The sequence below is a fragment of the Orussus abietinus genome, unplaced genomic scaffold (genome assembly GCF_000612105.2).
Source record: "Orussus abietinus isolate OABI.00-Male unplaced genomic scaffold, Oabi_2.0 scaffold37, whole genome shotgun sequence".
Classification (NCBI taxonomy): domain Eukaryota; kingdom Metazoa; phylum Arthropoda; class Insecta; order Hymenoptera; family Orussidae; genus Orussus; species Orussus abietinus.
The window spans coordinates 181,405-200,995 of record NW_019394759.1 but is presented as its reverse complement, the minus strand read 5'-3'; the positions used below and the strand labels follow the sequence as shown (position 1 = coordinate 200,995).

At 44.3% G+C, this 19,591-nt stretch overlaps 2 protein-coding genes across 2 annotated transcripts; one reads left to right on the top strand and one right to left on the bottom strand.

Moving 5' to 3' along the window:
- Positions 1 to 17,698: 17,698 nt before the first annotated feature.
- LOC105696181 lies at positions 17,699 to 18,487 on the top strand. Its single transcript, XM_023433181.1, has 4 exons — positions 17,699 to 17,885; positions 17,974 to 18,194; positions 18,237 to 18,283; positions 18,420 to 18,487. Exons 1-4 carry the CDS (start codon positions 17,754 to 17,756, stop codon positions 18,485 to 18,487), a joined length of 468 nt encoding a protein of 155 aa, XP_023288949.1. The 5' UTR covers positions 17,699 to 17,753.
- Positions 18,488 to 18,622: 135 nt separating this feature from the next.
- Positions 18,623 to 19,392, bottom strand: LOC105696340 (cytochrome c oxidase subunit 7C, mitochondrial). Its single transcript, XM_012418748.2, has 3 exons — positions 19,204 to 19,392; positions 18,966 to 19,084; positions 18,623 to 18,886 (listed from the first exon to the last, which is right to left on the bottom strand). The coding sequence occupies exons 1-2, from the start codon at positions 19,285 to 19,287 to the stop codon at positions 18,971 to 18,973; spliced, it is 198 nt and encodes a 65-aa protein (XP_012274171.1). The 5' UTR covers positions 19,288 to 19,392; the 3' UTR covers positions 18,623 to 18,886; positions 18,966 to 18,970.
- Positions 19,393 to 19,591: the final 199 nt, after the last annotated feature.

Genomic DNA, 19,591 nt, shown 5'->3' with positions numbered 1-19,591 from the left:
CGGAGGCGCCACATCTCACCAGTGCCATTATAATAGACATGGCGGCGACAACTTCAGAGATTACAATCCCGACAACAGCAAAAGCGGTATCAACATCTCCCAAAACTTCGGGATTGTCAACTGAATCGACGATTTTCAAACATCCCACGGAAGAAACTACTATTTTGAAAACGGTTACAGGTGAAGGTGCTGGTCAACATAGTTTTTCTGAAGAGATACATCCAGCCGAGACAACCGAAATGATGACCTCGAAAATGTTGACAACTTCACTGACAGAAGAGACAGTTACAGAAACTATTACAGTTGTGGAGATGTTTCCAGAGACGACTTCAATGCAGGAGATGGAAGAAGAAGAGACTACTATTAAAATTGCTTCGGAAGTTGGGACGACCTTGAAGGAAGCTGAAGATACAATTTCTTCGTTGTCTTCAACATCCGCCGGTGATCTTTTTATCACTACACCGAGCATCCAAGACTGGGAACAAGAGCTGGAATTGTTATTGGAACAACAGGAAAAGAGAAAAAAAGAGCTGGAAGATAAGGAGCGAGAATTGGTGAAACTGGAGAAGAAATTGGAGGAGAAGGAAGAAGAGCTGGAGGGGATGGAAGAAGAGTGGCGAAGAGAGCGGGAACAGAAGGAATTGGAAGATCAAGAGAAGGAGAGGCAGAGATTACTGGAAGAAGAAAAGAGGTTAAAGGAGGAAGAACAAAGACAGCGGATAATTAAAGAAGAGGAGGAGAGACTGAAGGCGGAGGAAGAGGAAAGGAAGAAATTGACAACGAAGGCCATTACGACTTCAGTTTCATCTTCTACACCATCTACAGTACCAACAACTACTGTTGATTATGAGAAGCTAAAGGAAATAGATGAGAAGAGAAGGAAGCAACAGGAACTCGAGAAGGAGCTTCAAGAAATGGAAAGACAACTGCAAGAGAAAGAGAACAACCTGAAGCAGAAAGAACAAGAACTAGCGGAGAGGCAAGAGCGATTGGACCGGGAAAGAAGTGATTTCGAGGAAAGAAGACAAAATCAGAGAGAAGAGGACATCCTAAAGAAGGAAGAAGAATTGGATGAGAAAGAAAAAACCCAGGAAGAAAAAGAGAAGCAGTTACTGGAAAATCAGGAAAGGATGTCAACGACTGGAAAGGGTGACACTTCTTTAACTTCAATTTCTTCCTCATCAGAAGAGGGAAAATATGATACCGTGATAACAATGGAAATTAATACAACACCAGAAATAAAATTAGCTTCTGAAGCGGAAACAGCGATTACAACTTCTCTTTCGAGTTTTAATATCACCGAAATCACTTCTTTTCCATCTATTGGAACAACCTTAACAACGAAGAGTAATACGCGGCAAGAAGAAGGAGAAGAAGAAAGAAAAGGTGAGGAAGAAAAAACTCGCGAAGATTACGACGTTGATGAAAAGGAGCAGGGGGAATCGAAAGAAGAAGATGAAGGAAAGTCCAATGATAATTACGAAGGTTACGTCTACGACGAAGATGAAGAAATCTGGAAAAAGATCCCGGAAAATGAGAAGGAGAGAAAACTGCATCGGGAGGAAGAGAGCCTGAATGCTGAAGAGTGTGAACCCGATGGAACCACATCTGCAACGAATTCAAAAGAAAAAGAAACGAAAAACAACAAGGAAACAGCTGGGAAAATAGATGCAAAGAAGGATAACCTCGAAACCACTGAAATCGGGCCATTACCGACGAAAAGGATTTGCTTGAATGTTTTAGAAAATAATAAAGCCCCGACGAACATCCTGAAGAGAAGAAAAGACCTGGTGACTAAAGTCATTTGTTTGCCCTATGCAACAAAGGCGTATTCTAAAGGAAAAGGAGAGGAAAAGAACAATGAAGATGAAGAAAGATTATCGGATGACAATGATGTTGAAGAAAATGTAGTTGTGGGGCACAGAAGGCTCGCCCGGAATTTATTAACTTTACAGACAGAAGATGCTGACGAAGTCAACTCTACGAGAGGGGACAATAAACAATCTCTCGAAAAGCATGATATATATTCGAAGAAGGTGATAAATAATTTAATCTTGACGAATCAGGAGTGGATCAATACTGCACCGACCCCGAGGTTACACACCCTGAAGGGGTTTACCAGAATTTATGAGAAATGGTCCGAAGTGCCCATCGAAAAGATTAAAAAGTTGGCAAAGTCGAAACAATGGTTAGTCGACAATGGGGATGGTAATCGGAAGATAACTGCAGCTCCTAAACGAATCTATCGAGATGGAAGCAATGTAACAACCCGGGTAGATATTAAATCCAGAAAAGTTGCCGAAGAGCAACTTGAAGACGTTCGTAGAGGCTTTGATAGGGCAGTGAATGACGAACTGTCCAGTTCTCCGATGGAAAATGCTGATGGCTTACAGCCTAAAAATGGATGCCACCTTGAAGAGAGAGATGTCAGTAATAAAAATCATCATCACAGTGATCTGGATTATGAAGAAAACTGCGATCTTCAGCTTCGAGCTAAAGGCTGGACTCCGATTTCCGAGACAAGAACTCCAGGTCCACCAACGAAGACTTTTGAAGGGACACCGATGCCGCCTGCTGAAAAGAATTATAAAGAAGAAGAAGAAGACTATGATGAGGAGTATAAAGAGAGTGAGACAGATTCTGAAGAGGGGGATGAGTTTGAAGATGAAGAATATCCTGCAAGAGACGAGGAGAAAAAACGTGGTCGAGAGGATGAAGAAGAGGACCAGAGTATTGAGGATGAAGAAAGTAGTATGGACGAAGAGACCACTGAAGAAGATGAAGACCGGATGCTGACGGTAGAGGAAGACGACAGAATGACAACGGAAGACTTTAGACAAGAAGGAGATGAAGAAGAACGGGAGAAAGATTTGGACTCGACCCCGAAAAAAGAGAAAAAGGAGCACAAATCGAGTGAATCCACCACGGAAGAGTATGACACCGATATTGAGTATTTCACAAGCAGTAAAGTTGCCGAAGATGACGATGAAGAGCATTCTGACGAATATGACGAAGAGTACGATTATGAAGGCGATGGCGAAGGAGAGGATGAGTCCGATGGTGAACACCTTTGGGAGGACTACAACAATGCCGAAGACCTCCATCACGACAAACACGAAGAGGCCGTAAAAAAGGTAAGGGTTAAAGATTCTCGAATTTTTTAAAAATAAACTGCCTTTTTTTTTAACATTTCTTGGCAATGTCCAAAAGCTATGTTTGCAGAGTCAAGAGACGAGCCCGGAGCCCAAGGAGAAGGCTTTGCGAAAGAAGCAAGGGGAATTAATGGTAAAACAAATCGCCCTCGCGAGGAAAGAGGCAGCTCTGAGGAAGAAGGAGGAAGAGCTGAAGAAGCAAGAATCGAAGAGCAAAGAAGTCGTCTCCCCGAAGTCGGCCAAGATGAAGACATCCCGTTGTCATAACAAAGGGAAGGAAAAGCGAAGTCTGCCAGGCGTAGAAGATATCCTGGATCCTGAAGAGGTCGCCGATAAAGTTGTGTATCCCACGGACCCAGTTGAAGAGCTTGAAGAAACCTTCCTCCCGTCTCCAGTCGCTGGCCTCGAGGGTGTAAAATATTCCGCACTCTGCGAGGATGCGATAAATCAAGAGAATTTGACCTTGAATCCGGATAGATTTAAATATTTGGATTTTTTGTCGGGAGAGACTAAAAGCGGGGCGAGGCGGAAGAGAGTCCAGAAGGCTGGAAAAATAAGAAGAAGAATTATGGTCCCGGACATTTTTAGGGCGAAGAGAACAGGACGTACTCTTAAGCAGAAGATTAATGGCGAAAATGATCCAGCAACTCCAAAAGTCTGGCCTACGGAAAAGTCAGGTCGTTTCCATCTTGGTGGTCGCTTTTCATGGGCGACTGCGTTGCCAAAAAAGGGACACGGCTTCGCCTTGAAGAAGAAAACCTACACCGTGAACGTGCTGCACTTCAACTATGACGAGGATGAGGAAAATCATAAGCTGAAGTGCGTAGATCCGAATCATGAAGAAGTGATCATCAACGAGGGCGTGGTGACTCGTCCCAGAGTTGAAAACTTACGCTCGTCAACTTCTCCTCCGAAATCGCAGAAAGCTGAAGATGAAGAAGAAGAGTATTTGGAAGATGAGGATTCCGAGGAAAGTACCGATGACAGAAGGATGGTCGATGAAGACGATGACGAGGATGAAGAAGATGACGAAGACCAAGATTATGTGTACGAAGACTACTCCGAGGAGAAGAGAGAGTTGGCGGCTGATAAATTAAATTCCGCGGAAAATGGTGATGATTTAAGAACGCAGAAGGACAGTGGATATTCCGAGTCTAACGAGGATTCCGTGGAAACTGATGATGAGGAAGAAGCTGAAGGAAGTGAAGTTTCTCAGGTGGAGGTGCGGAGGGCGGGAGAAGGTGATTTCTCGGAGTCTGGGGAATTGGGAACCAGCGATGACGATGATGATGAGGAAGATGACTCTGGAGTAGGTAAAGAAAACCCAAGGGAACGATCTCAGGAAGGAGGGTCAGAAAATGTAGGAAGGAAGGAAGAAGGTCGAAGAGTTCAAAAGGATCCTAAAGAGAAAAATCCTCCGGGACCGGAATGGCCGACGGAGAGGATCACAAAATTCCACTTGGGAGGAACCAAAATGTGGGACAAAGAATTTATTGACAGGCCTCCTCTTCCCTTGAAAACTCAAAGCGATAAGTACACGAACGTTGACGATGCTGAAGACCGCGAGATAAAATCTGAAGAGGGACAAGGTGAAGAAAAAAAAGGAGGGAAGTACGAAGAAGATGAAGAAGAGTCCGGATCTGAGAGGAAGCAGTTTCCCCTGGAGACCACTTGCTTCACCGTGATAGTAAAAAGTCGAGAACCTGAAGAGCTTAACGAAGGGCAGAATTTTGTTCGAAGTTCTAGATATGGGCCTGGGGAGGCAGACAGGAAAGGCAGAGATAATCTGCAAATAGAAAGACCTTGGACAGGATTCATAGAGGTGCGGCCTCCAATTTCTCTTGAGAAGAGCAATGGGCGACAAGAAGTCGATTTAGGAAATCAAGAAGTAAAAAATATGGCTTCCAATAGAAACCAGGGGTTCAACGATTTCATCGATCGGGTCCTGCCAGGAATCCACGGAGCTCTGAACTTGAAGAAGCCGAATAGCTACCGCAGTGTCCAAAATGTCCCTTTGAAGCAAAACCGAAGTGGTACCACTTCAAATCTTCATGCAGAGAATTTTGACGGAACCGGAAGAAGTGGGCTTCTTCATCACGAGGACGACCAAAAATCCGAGAGGTTCAATTCGGTGGTCTTCGACTTCAAACCTAACTTAAGGAAGATTAAGTCGATCGAATCATACGAGGTTGAAGACGAAGAATGGCCAGGTGACGGTAGAGAGTACCAGGACGAGGATGAAGAAGTTGGAGCCGTTGAAGTTGAAGTCGAAGAGGCACCTCTTCTTCGGTCCCCAATTGAAGAGCGCCAATCTGTCGCAAGAAACGGAGGACCTGGTGCAAGAAGAGGCCATCAGCAAAGAAATTTGCAAACCACGTGTGCACAAACCACCACTCAAGATACAGAATCGACTCCCACGTTGCGACCAACAATGGCGCCCACGAAATCTACCTGTTCCACCGCAAGCAATTCTAAGGAGAACGAGACTGAGAGTGATCTTGAAGTTTCCACGACTGAAGAGACCACCCCGACCACAAGACCAACCACCCCTGGGTCTTCAGCTTCGGTGCCGATGGTACCAGTGGTACCAATTTCAACAACCTCTCTACCATCACAAGCAACAAGAATGCAACAATCTGATCCAGAGTCAACGGCGCCAAGAACTACTTATCAGTTAACAACTATTCAATCACAGACACATCCTCCAACAATTATTATTGACACGACGGAATCCGAAATGGAGACCGCCATCACGAGTTTTTTGGAGCACGAAGAAGTGGAGGAAGAAACAGGGACGTTGAAGAAAGTGGACACGGATTTAGTGGTGAAGGAAGAATTCCTGACTACAGGGAATTTTGAAGAAGGCAAAGCCAAAGGAAGGAACGAAGATGACGAGTATGAAGATGAAGAAGAGGGTAACAATGCGATAGTGTATTATGAGATACTAGAGGAACCTGAAGAGGGACTTTCCGGTGCACATGGGGTGTATAACGATACCAATGAAGAAAGAACTCGCCTCTTTGGCGAGCTTGCAGACTATAAAGAAGACACTCACACAGCGAAGAAGATGAAGTGTTCCAGTCCTGTGCCTCGTTCTTCATCTTCTCCCGAAAAGACGATGAGTCCTCGATGTAAAAAATTTCCAAAGCCATTGGCGACACCTTGCAGAGGAGAAACATCGACAAAAAGTGGAGGTAAGCTTCCCGTCAGAAAAAGAGCGAGCGACCCCTCCAGAAGATCCATCGAAGAAGTCGAAGAACTAGTTGAGGAGACTCTGAATTCAGTGAAATCTGACACAGGAGAGCACTCTTCAGAGTATCCCACCACATTGCTTCATCCCAACGATGGACATTCCGAGACCATCGCTTCAGGCAACCAAATTATCGGGAAGTGCTTGAAGAATCATCAAAGTGAGGCCACAACTTCAGCACCACTCAAATCTGAATCAACGTTAAGTTCGAGTACAAGTAAACAGGTCTCAGAGGAACTTCATCGTGAACAGTCCTTGGGATTATGTAGGCACCACAAAACGAGTGAAGTTGGTCGCACCACTCACTCTTCATCAAGTGAAGATCAGACCCAACTTCCGCTTTTTTTGAAACTTGACCGTGCGAAGTATCTTCGAGTGGAGCCAGTCAGTGGAGAACCTCCAAAAGAGATCTACGTGATCTACAAATGTGGACCACCACAGGTGGTGGGTAGATACGTTGTTGAAGAGCCGATTTCGAAAGTCCAGGTCGAGTTGATTGGGAATGCAGAGGTGCCAACTTCGCCAGCTGTACCTGAAGAGCCTACGAAACCTCTACTTACGAGTTTAACCACATCCTCGACAACCGAGGTGTACCTAAACCGAGGTCAAGGTTCAGCAGAGGGAAATTACAACTCTGTTGAGACGACCTTCGTGGTACCAGTGTTACCACCTAGCAAGCAGGTTGTCCAAACAACTCTTCCGCCAGTTGTGTCCACCTTGAAGGTCGCTGCCACCATTTTAGGGCATTTGGAACCAATTACTACTTCCAATCCAAATTCTGGTGAAGTTCATCCGGAAAACTTCACTTCTTCCTTGGAGAACGCTTCTTTAAACGAGACAGGCACAACTTCCTTGAAGAACGCGAGTGGAGAACAGATTTCTACGGTCTACGAGCCCCTTGCGACCTCGATGATGACGAAGGAATCGAATACCGTGGTTCCTCTTCAGACAGAAAATGCTGAAGAAGGTGTCTCTTCACCAGAGAAGTCTGAAGTGGGAATGAAATCAGCCTGTGGGAAGTCAAACACGGATACATCGCTCCAGGAGCTGAACCTTGTGATATCAAAGGAGACGGAGAGTCAGGAACTTCGGGGAACTACCAAGGCACATCCTGAAATAGATGCCGAAGAACGCGTTCCGACATTGGACGAGTTCCAGGAGAATTATGATTTGGGACCATCGCCTCCTCAGTTTGATGAAGACATTGAGAGTGAACTTCGTGGGTTCGAAAGAGCGGCTGCAGCTGCAGCAGCCGCTGCCGCTGCCGCTGCACACGCTGCAGCTTCCTCTTCAGGTTATAGAAGTAGAGAAGGGTACAGAGATCCTTGGGAAAATTTGGCAGGACCATCTTCGATGCTAAATTCTAGAAAACCCAGTCCGAAGAAGTACCATCCGCATCATTCGGGGATTTACGACTATTCGAACATCCTGAAGAGGCAGAGAAGATCTGGAAAGGACATTAGGGTCAGGAGGTCAACGGAAGAGAGGAGAAGAAATTGGCGAGCTGGCCGCTGGACCCCGGAGAAGCTGAAGAGGAACGTCTTCGTCATCGACAACGAGGCACCAGCTCTCTGCAAGAAGCCTGTTAAATTTGCCGACTCGGAGTTCAAGAAGAGGAAGTGCAAGGCAGGGAAAAATTCCAAGCATAAGAAGCATAACCTTGAAGTAAACGGGGAGTCTGGAAACGGCAGGAAGAGGAATAGCAGGGTTAGGGAAAAACCTGCAAGGCCGAGGGTTCAAGAACCATCGGACGCTTCGATTCGCCTTGACGAAAGGCGACGTCGAAGACGACGGAGAGGAAGTAGATGGAGACGTCGTCAGGGTCATCAACGGGGATATAGAAGAGCTTTCGATGTGGGACCATCGACTCCAAGTAGAATGAGCACTGGAACGAGATCAGTTACCAAGAAGTGGACTGGTGAAGCTAGAAGAAGCTACTCTGCCCCACGCAGATCCGAAGCGGAGTCTTCAGCATTCGGAGCCAACCGCAGAACCGAGAAAAGGGGAGATAAGCCGTCGAAGATGGCTCCGTTATCTTCCTGGATGTCTTCCAGAACCGTAGATGATGGAGGACCTCAGATGCTGGAGAACGGAGACCACCGACAAAATCTGTTAGACCGCCAGTATGGACAAATTGCAAATATAGAGTCTTCATGGCTTGGTCCCATCAAGAAGGAAGATGGAACCTTGAAGTTTCCCTCGGGCTCTCCTTCGAAATTACTGACAGAAGAGGGACAGCAGTTGTTGAAGAGCCTGCAGTCTAAAAGAAGACGCAGGCATCTCTTCAGGAACTTCTCTCCACTTCGGCAGTCTGATACCGACTCTTTGGGGTTCATGAGAAACAGAAGAAACGAACAGCGAAGTGATGGACTGTCTAGGATTGCTCCATTCTCGTTTTGGGTACCTCCAAGGATGGTTGATGATGGAACTTCTCGAGTGGTCGAAAATGGGACCCTGGGACCTAGAAGAGAACGCCGACATGCACATCCAGACCAGGAATCACGGTTTTCGCAAATTTCTTATTCGGCTTCTTCAGGGTTCGACGACGCTAGAAAAAAGCGGGGATTTTGGCACCATGGTGTTAATCCATCGGCTCATCGATCACTTTTGCGAAGACTACACCGCAAGATCAAGCCAACTGAGCAGCAGACAGAGATGTCGGAATTGCAGACAGAAGAAACCTGCTGGAGGAGAACAGGACATACAACTCCGATACAATTGAAGACTACCGAGGTTATCAGACAAGGTCCTGAAAAAATGGCCGGCAAGGACCCTCTGGAAAATGTGGAGATGTACGATTGGGTCGAAACCAGCACCATTTTGCAACCTAAAGTCACTTCGAAAATTATACTTCAAGAAGAGACCAACACTGTTCTTTACGAAGAGACCGAAGAAATGTTGGAAACAACAGAGGAAGTGAAAGACACAACCGAAGAAACGAGTACAACCACGGTAACGACTGAGTCGGCTGTACCAACAACGAAAGAAATTACGACATTGAAGCCAACGACGAAAGAAATTACGACATTGAAGCCAACGACGAAAAAAATTACGACATTAAAGCCAACGACGAAAAAAATTACGACCTTGAAGCCAACAACGAAACAAATTACGACATTGAAACCAACCACGACTGTTTCACCGACTGTGAAGACCACGACAGTAACCACACCTAGGAAAACAACTACTGAAGAAGTAGCCCAAGAGACAACAACAAACACCGTGGTGCCATCCAAAGAGTCTTATTCCGAACCTAAAGAGCATGAACTATCGCATGGGCAAAAAGTACACGAGGCAAAGGGGTCTTCTAGGGAACATTTGACCATGACTGTTGATGAAGTGACGGCTAAATCGACAGGATTTACAGGACCCTTCTTGGTGTGTCTTCCAGAGTTACAACAAGACACGAACATGGCGACGACAGAGGAGTTCGATGTGAACAACATGTTTGTACCTCCGGTACAAATGGGAGGGGATTTTGGGGCACCTGAAGTTTCTGGTGGGGAAGTTCTTCAGGATCATTCTGAAGAGCCGGTTACGGGGATGGCAGAAGGTGGGATAGGGTGCAGACTTAAAGGAATGAGGGGAGGACAGGAAGGAAGATACTTGAAACGAAGGAGCTTGAAAAAAAACAGAGAAAATAAATCCACCATTTTGGAGAATAGGTCAAGATCTCTTGGTGAGATTTTTCCGGGTGAGGTTAACAATATTTTTAAAAAGAAAAGAAAGGGTGGATATCTTGGTCTGAAGGATAAGCGAGGAGGTTTGGCTCCTCTTTCAAAGAACGAAGGTACTCGTAGGTCCTTGTTAGCCTTGAACAATGTTGATAAGGTAGCCTTGAAAAATCGAGGCGGCTCACAATTTGAAAAAGAGGGGGGGAAGATTAAAACGTCTAGCAAAGTACAGAGGTCATCGTTGAGAGATGGATCTGGCAGAAGTTACCTTGAAGAATACCTTGAAGAGCCTGAAGTTCAGCAAGGTAAATCTTCTGGGGCACTTAAAAATGGTGAGTACCCCGGGGACACCTCGCAATTATTGGAGAAGGTTATGAAGATGATAAGCCAGAGACTAAATGCTTCAGTTAGTCAGGAAAATCGAAAAGAAGATTCGGGGACAAAGGTGGCGAAACCTCGGAGCCTTTTACAGAAGGTTAAGGAGATCCTGGGCAGAGGAAAAGTCGACTCTTTGCAGAAGAAATTCAATAAAGGAGGCGAAACGAATTTAAATAAGAATCAAGCGGAAGCTGCCGACCTAAAATCATCCACGAAGACCACCTTGAAGACCACCAGTCCTACCTTCTATTTCCTCCAGTACTCAAATCCCCCCATTATGAAGAAGACTACCGAATACAGGGTTCCGATTCCAAGGAGAAACATAAAATCCACAAAATTAAAAACCACAAGTCGTAATGGCGCCAGCAGTTCAAAAAAGTCCAAGGCCCTTGGAAAAATCCATCCGAAATTGAAGACGAAGCTGAAGACCCATTCGATAAAAGGGACCACTGAGCGAGGACTATTGAAACATAAAAAGGCAGAAAAATTAACGTCGCATAATCATTCCAAGGCCAGCGGATCCAAAGAGGAGTTAAAGAAGTCTAAGGTCGCTTCTCTTCAAGGTAAAGGCCAAAGTAGTAATTTTAATCAGAAACCCAAGCAGAAGTCCGAATCAAAAATGAGGAAAAACTGGAATTTAGGAATGTCTTCGGCAAGATTAGGGACCACTTCAAGGTCGACGACTAAATTGAGCTCCACTTCTTCAGCGACTTTGAAAACGACTCGAGGCTTTGTTAAAAGTCACTCAAGAGCGACTAAAAAGCGAGCTGCAGTGGCAAAGACAACTGCCAAAATTAATACCGATACAAAACCTGTAAAAAACACTAACGAAGTGACAATGAGCTCGTCTTCAACGACTTCGGGAAATGGTGATATCACGGGGAATCAGACGTCCAGAAAAATCGTCTTCAAGAACGAATCCCACGTGGTCAACATCAGCAATATTGTCTCGACAGTGAAGAGATTGGTGGAGAACCAACATCTAGGTAACGTGGAGAAGATCATCGTTTACGTTGATAAAAGGAAGAACGGTTCGCCATCTTCAGATTCTAGAACGATTCGGACTGACGAAGAGATAAAACAAAACGAGGGGACTGGTCGGAAAGGAGAAGAAAAGAAGAACCCTGAAGACAAACCTCCTCTTCAGTCGGCTGGAAAAGCCAAGACATTGGGTTTAGTTGCTGAAGAGAACTCTCTGATAGCTTCGATCGACTCCCGTGGTCCAGTTGAGTCTTCTAGAAAGTCTGGGCCTGCAAAGATGAAGAATAAGAACGGAAACCTGAAGAGGGTAGATCTTAGAAAGGCGTCCAATTCTTCCTTTGATGGTCTCGACCTTGATGAGCTCGTCGCTCGAGTTGCGGAAAAAGTCTTGAGATCTATTTCCCCGAATCAGGAAAACCCAAGAACCATAGATCCAAGACTTTCCGTCAAGGTTATCCAGCCTGTCGCTTCAGGTACTGAATTACCTCGAGAAGAAGTGAAGAAAGAGTTTACTTGGGATCTCCTTGAGCAAACCGAAGCGACAGGAGATGGAAAGAATAAAGATCAAGAGCTCCACGAAAGAAGAAAAGATCTCGCCAGGATAATACCGTGGAAGCAAGGTCGGAGACGCTTTTCAAGGTGGCCTAGAAGAAGATTTGGAAGAGTCAATCCGAGAAAACATGATCCTTCTCTGGCCTGGGATACAGGGAAGTCCAGGAAGGTGAAGAGGAGCTCCTTACCAGTTTCCAAAGTGAGGATGCCGAAGAGACGTGAAAGGAATCATCCCAATCATTGTCCACCTTGTTCCTGTGGAAACTCCAAGGTCAATGAAAAAATCAGAATACTTTACGCCATGCGACATAATAATGACAGCTGCTTGACTGATAAGATGAAGAGGAAGAGAGGGTGGCCTAGAAGAAGAGTCGAAAATGAAAATGGAATAAGTGATAAAGCAAAAAACGTTTCTGGGAGGTCGGGGTTTACCTTGAATAGAGGAAGAGGGCAACGTTCAGCCGAGTATGAAAAAACTGAGAAAGAAAATAAAGCAGTAATGCCGATAACAAGTGCTGAAAATAGGGAAATAAGAAAAGAAGATGTTGAAGAAGTTGAGGCAGGAAACTTTGATTACGGTTTGCAAGACCAGAATGTGGTCGATAATCGGATGGGTTTTGATGAACTTCAGTCTCAAGTTAGAGATTATGCGAACCCTGAAGAAGTCCAGTATGATGATCCATCGGCATCAGATTTCGACGGAAGTACCTATTTCTTGGATTCGAGCGAACTGAGAAAGCCGAAGAGGACAATACTGGAAGAGGTTGATGAGAATGTCGAGGACGAGGACTCTGAAAACGATTATGGATACTTTCTTCACGATTTTAACGAAGATGTAAATGAGGATTTTCTGGCCAAGGTCGAGGAATCCCAAGGACAGCTATTTAAAAAGTCGTCGACCTTGAAGAACTCCGAGCTTCAGAAGAACTTGACGCACGTTCAAGACGCTCTTGTCAACGTTACGGATTTATCACAGAAGATAAAAATCAAGGAGAAGTTTACCACTTCTTCATCTACTTTCGGTCCGAAATCTCACTCTAGTCCCATGTCCATGTCTTCAGGGCCCATCTTAGAGATTGATCGCGAAGAGATCGTAATTTCTTCTTCACCTCTAAATCCTGTATTCGACCCTGGAAGAGCTGAACCGCTGGTGAACGTTCAAGAACCTTTTAGAACCCAAACCGGGATTTCTTCAGCTTCAGAATTCTCTTCCAGACCTAGTATCAGATTTGGACCACCATGGACCAGATTCGGAACCATCAAAACTCCACTTCGAAATTTCGGAGTGGACTATAAACAGATTCTTCCCATTGATCCGAGTAACTCGGACTGGTCCACGGCTGGAGAACGACCTGAATATGGTTCTTCAGCAAGTCCTTCGTCTTCTTCATCATGGGCAATCGCGTTTCCACTGTACGAGATAGCGAATGAACAACATCCTCAGCAAGATTCCTCAGATGTTCAGAATTCGGATGAAGTGACCTTGAATCTTCCACCAATATCAGAACCGGATACTCCAGAAGCTCTCGACAAGAAGTACGATGAGATCCAGCTGAAGCTGAAGATGGATGAGTTCTTGGACGACAAAAACCTGAAGAAAATTGATGACACCATCGCACTAGCCAGGAGTCCTGTGAGATCTCGAAGACTTGTCGAGGATGAACCAGATTTACAGAATCGGTATTTAAATCACGGTGTGAGGATTTTCGATGGAGCTTCAAATTTCCTGCAGGAGATTTCTTCAGGGAGAAATGAGTCAATAAATCGTCCTTGGGAGGATTCTTATCATTTTTATAATTCCAGAGATAGAGAAGGTCCTTACCCTCTTAATGTCGGTTCCCAAATGGATAGAAAAGCTTGGAAGTCTGGAAGCGCCCCTGAAGAAAGTGAAGATCCAGAAGAAGTTCCTGAAGCAGGACTCGGACCAAACGTTCTTGAAGAGTCCAATATGACAAAAGTGAATAAGATCCGCAATGCCGATGAAATTGGGAGCGAAGAGTTGTGCTCAGAACTAGGATTAACGGATGACGATGACAAGGAGTCCCTGAAGAAACTGATCGACCAGATAGTTGATGTACAGAGGAACGTTAATGACACTTTGCACATCATAAAGGAACGATTGCAGTCTCCAGGGGACTCAGTTGTAGGGACGTCGAGTAGTTCACTTGTAGAGACTTCCAGACAAAGTTTGATAAATGTAAACTCGGAGGAAAGATTGGACCTTGATTCTGGAAAAAATAGAACCTTCGATGCGAAGAGTAAGCTGAAGAAAATTCTTCAGGAACTCGCTGAAGCGTCGTTTTCTGGATCCGGCAATTTAAGCCAGGAAGATCGTCAACGTGCTAAAGATGAATTAACGCGCATTCTAGAAGAGCTATCAAAAGGAGACAATGCTGAAGTTAAGAGCAAAGAACCTGAAATTAAGTCCAAAGATGTCATCGGATCGAGAGACACAAAGTTGAACAGCAAATTTAGGCCTGAAGACTCAGGAGTTGTTTCTCGCAGCTGGTCGTCTTCCTTTTCAGCATCCACCTTGAAATCTTCACCTTCAAGAAAAACAACGCCGAAGAAGCGGAAAAGTGTCAGCGTCCACCACAAATCAAGAAAAGTCAGTCCCCAGAAGAAAGCCCAAAGCCAAAAAACTGCAACTTCAACCCTGAAGAAACATGGATCGGTGGTTAAGATCAAAGGAAAGAAGTCCACGAGAAAGGATCGAAAAAATGCCAAGATTAAGGATGTCAAGCAAAAGTCTTCCAAAAGAAGCGGCGCAGGGAAGAAGAAAAGTGGCAGAAAGAAGAACCTGAAGAAGAGCTCCGGTGGGAAAAAGGGGAACCCCAGATCTGCAGGGTCCAAGGATCATCCTGGAAGTAAAAAAAAACTAGAGAAAAAGAACGATAACGAGGATCGAATTGCGGAGGTCGGTAAAAGGATTAAGGAGATCCTGAGGGATGAGAACAGCTTCGGAACAACTGCTTCCTTGATCGGCAAACGATTCGGCAGAGAATCGGAAGAAAAGACGAAGACCGATGAGGAAGTAAAACGAAGAGCGAAATTCCCGGCTGAAGTAATGCCGGAAGTAATTGTGGCTGTAAAAGATTCAGAAGATGCGACTGACGAATTGTTTGAGAGGAAAAAAGCCCCTGAAGAGATGCCAGAAATTAGGGTTGGTGGTCTTCAGGAAGCCATGGGCCCTTTAGAGCCTCTGCAATGGAAATCCAGTAAAATGGGAACCGAAAAAGAGAAGAGTCTCTTTAAAGTGAAACTAAATGGTCGATTAGACCTTGAAGAGGCATCCTCTCCCATTTTTGTAACCAAGCTGCCGAAAGAACCTGCCGAAGAGTCCAAAAATTCCGGATTGAAGTTAAAATCGACCGAGCAAATCGTGAAGAGGACAAGACGACATTTGCTGGGCAGCAATAAAGTCGAATCCGACAACAGGAAGAAGACGAAGACCAAAAGTTCCAAAGCCAAAGTCAATCCGAAGTCAACCGTCGGAAAATTATCTACTCCAAAAAACGCTGGTAAATAAACGCAACAAATAATAACGAAGTTTGATCATTAACGAAGCGTTTACTTTAAAGTATGTTTTGTTTTATATACATTTTTTATAATTAATACACTTTATAGGTCCTCGGCTTCAGGAGAGGAATTCAGGAGATCATAAAAAGTCCGAAACGGTGATTCCTATTGAAGACGGTAGAATTCGAATAAAGTACATTTACGGTAATCCCAGAGTACGCGAAACTGGATCAAAACGATCTAAAAAACGTGAAAATGAGAGTACAACGTCGTTAGACTGCAACGATTGCCTCTGCGATACCGAGGATACCTTGAAGAGCATCAGGAAGACTATTCTCGAGAAAAAGAATGAAAATCCCCAGGTGTATATCGGCGGTTTCGACTGCACTCGTTACATTGACATCGGCAAGGAAATTGTCCTCTCTGGAGACACTTTGGTCAATATATTACCGGAAAGACCTCGACGAGATCTTGAGGAAATAGGTGGCCGGAAGTACGTACAACCTGAAGACCTTGAAAAAACCCTGACGAAGCGCAACGTGGATCCCTCCCTTCGAGGAAACGGTATCTTCTTTTAATTTTCTTCTTTCAAAAGAACAGTCTATAAAATACAATACATTAATGATTTATTTCTATATCGAGGGTTTCATTGCACCATTACATTATTATTTATTACATCGCAGACCATGAAATCTACTTACTTCCGGGATTTAACGTCAACATACCTTGCAATCCCGTTGGCGACGATTCTTGGTTGACAAGTATAGAACGGCCTAATTACACGTGGACTCGTGATGGACACTCGCCCATTTCCGGTGAGTTCCAGGAATTTAACATCTGCAGGAAGAACATGTCTTAAACGTCAATATGGCGATTATTTTCAGGAGTAGTGCGTAAGAATGGAAATTTAAGGATCTACGACGCGGAGGCGAAGGACTCGGGTAATTATTCCTGCATCGTTACCTACATTGATCCTGATGACGATGGACCTGCGAAGAATGTCTACAGCTACGTCGTCCAGGGTACGTTCTCCATTCTTCAACAAAATGGCGGCCTGAACAAGACGCAAGATATTGGGTGGATGCCTAACGTAACGTGTAAAAAACACGCCGTTACTTATGCATCAACCCAATACATAGAATTTAGTTAATAAAGTAACTGTATTCGATTATGCTTAGAACTTTTTGTCTACGATTTGCAGTAGTGGCATTACCGAAGTACACCTTGAGGGGAACCGGCCGTTATCGACTAGATGCTTGCGACGACACGGACCTCGACTTCCTTGCGACATATTTGACTCAGAAATTCAATGAACTGCTCTGTGGCTCCGGAGTTTGCGACGCTTACGTGTCTACGCCTCGTTGCCACCGTTCGCAGGTAGATTTCCTGGTATCCTTTCGATTCCTGGACAAATCAGCCCGGGAATATCTGTAATTAATGTTTTATGAAGAATATGCTGGTAAAGAGAAATTAGTTAGAAATGTTAAGGATATTTTATCACCGATTTGCAGGTATCGATTAACGCCCTGGTTGGTCCTTGGAGCACGGATAAATTGGTGCCTCTGGATCCTAGCCAATGTGGACTTCCTTGTCGCAAAGCCGTTCAGGATAAAATCTCTTTGTTGTTGGGCAGAAACCTCCGCAGCGTTTTGCGACGTCCCAGTTCAGTAGTCGGAAAATCTTGTAGAGATTGCCGCATACCTCTAGTAATGCGACGACTGCTATAGAGATCTTTAACCACAGTTGTTTTCAGGTTGTCGCATCATCGGGACAGACTCGAGCCACTGGAACAGATTCCAAGGAGCAAGAGGACGAAAGGAAGTGGGCGAGCAGGTGCGGTGCGAATCGGTCTCCTCGTTGGATGTCCTGCCGGATACTACCTACGGGATACTCATTGCAGTGAGTGATCATGTTCCTTTTATTCCTCCCTAAGATTGAAAATTAAGAGGAATGAAAATTTCTTACTAATTTTTGTCCCATAGTTCCTTGCACTGCTGGCCATTACAGCGAGGACGGATGGTCGCACTGCAGTCAGTGTCCTTCAGGAACGTATCAGCCTTTCGCAGGAAGTAGAACCTGCAGAGCATGTACCAATCCCTTCGTAGAAGGATGTCATCGGATGGTAGGTCTACGTTGTAACTGTTAATCTTTAAATTTCACTCATCCACTGGTTTATCTTCTTCGAAGACTGTGCACCTTTTTAATTATTGTGTGGTTTTGTAGCTGTGGAATGTTTCGTCCACTGTCATGACGATCCTTGTTAGCATGGGTGTTGTAATCCTGTTGTTGGTTACGTTGCTGATCTGCTATGTCCTAAGGACCTGGCGGAGGAACACTCAGACCTGTGCAAGGTCCATGAGAATCCCGATGAAATATCAGGTAAACATTTTCTGCAAAATATACAGCGATGAAGGAAAGTGTGGTAAAATGTAGAATATAGTGAATGTGTGAGGCTTACTTATTCCAGCGACACCTTGCAAGACGTGGCTCCAGACACACCCTCGAAGAAGAGGACCACTTGATCGAACGCGATTCAGAATGCGAAAGCGCTTGTAGATCCAAAAGATTGAGGGAGAAAAGAAAGAGAAATAGGAAGCTCGAACAGGGCAAATCTCACGAGAGAGAGGATGTCCGAAAGCTTCGTAGAAGTGACCACGAGGTTCGCAGGGTTTCACGATACCTTTTGTGGTATTTTACTTTCATTAGTCACTAAATGGATGAATTCTTTAGGTTAAAAGGCATCGAGAGGAAAGTGACGAGTGTCGACAGGACAGAAGGTCTGACCGAATCCGCAGTGTACCTATAATTTGTATCGACTCTTACCGATCCCACGGGGGATGCTGTAAAGATTGTAAGTAAATTTCTTGAATATGTGAACTTTAAATAAATTAGTTGATATTCTACATGTTATAGATTCTCGAATGAAGCAGCTTTACAATCTCGTGCCACCTATACCCCCACCAGACTTTGACGGCAGATGACACTTACAAAGTGCTTAGAGCAAAGATGAGGAAATTACAAATATTACGCTGAAACATTATTTTGATATTCTGATCAAGCCAAGCGTCAATTAATAACTTTAAAGGAGAAAGAGAAATGAATCACAGAGCTTTACATAGAGCTTCATCTTTAAGGGCTAATTATATTCTGATAGTAATTGTACATTGGTATGCGCATGTGATATACATTATTAATAAACTGGATCTACTTTTAGGTGTACACGAGCACAACTGAGTATGTAACTTCTCCTCAGTACACAGCTTCTTAAAAAATGGGCCGAATTCATTACAAATTGTATTAATTTTTATAATATTCCTTCTTTTAGCCAGTGACAGTACTTAGGATGTGCTCGCACTCTGCTGGAATTACTGGGTCGTTATCTGTGCAAAAATATACAGTTTAGTCATTAAGATCTGATCGGCAACACGTATTGGACTGAACAGTGGTATATTCTCTTACATTATTTACTTCAGCATCTGGTAGCGTACAGCAATAAAGGGTAAGGCGAATCCGCTACCGAAGAAGAGGATGAAATATGCCGTTAACTTATATCTATTCGTAATGCTGAACGGTAGATTCTACAAAAAAGACAAACTTGTTACCTTAGCTCGTGCAAATTCTTACCGAGGAAATTTATTAAATTTTATTACATAACGATACAATACACCCTTCAGATAGCAACCCTAATTCCACTTACCGATCCAGGAATTCCACCGCTTTGATGATGAGCCGCACGGACCGCCGAAGTCATAACATTTCTAATAATCTGTCTGGCAATCATTTTCCTCTACAGTGTCGAATACTTTAAAATATTGAAATGCAAGAGACAATCGCAAGTATTCGATCCACTTGCGAATATTCAATCTTCGGTAAAGAATCTCTCTAGAGCGGTTTCGACAAGAATTTCTGGCTTTCAATGAGGCGCATGCGCGTTCTTTTTATTTTGAAAAATGTCGATATGGCAGCGAAACTAACCTGTAACTATTAAACATTCCTCATGTTCCAATAATCTACATAGTGCCAAAATTGAGCGTTCTAAAAATAGTATGAGGATTTTTAACGTATATTATTTTGTAATTTTATCA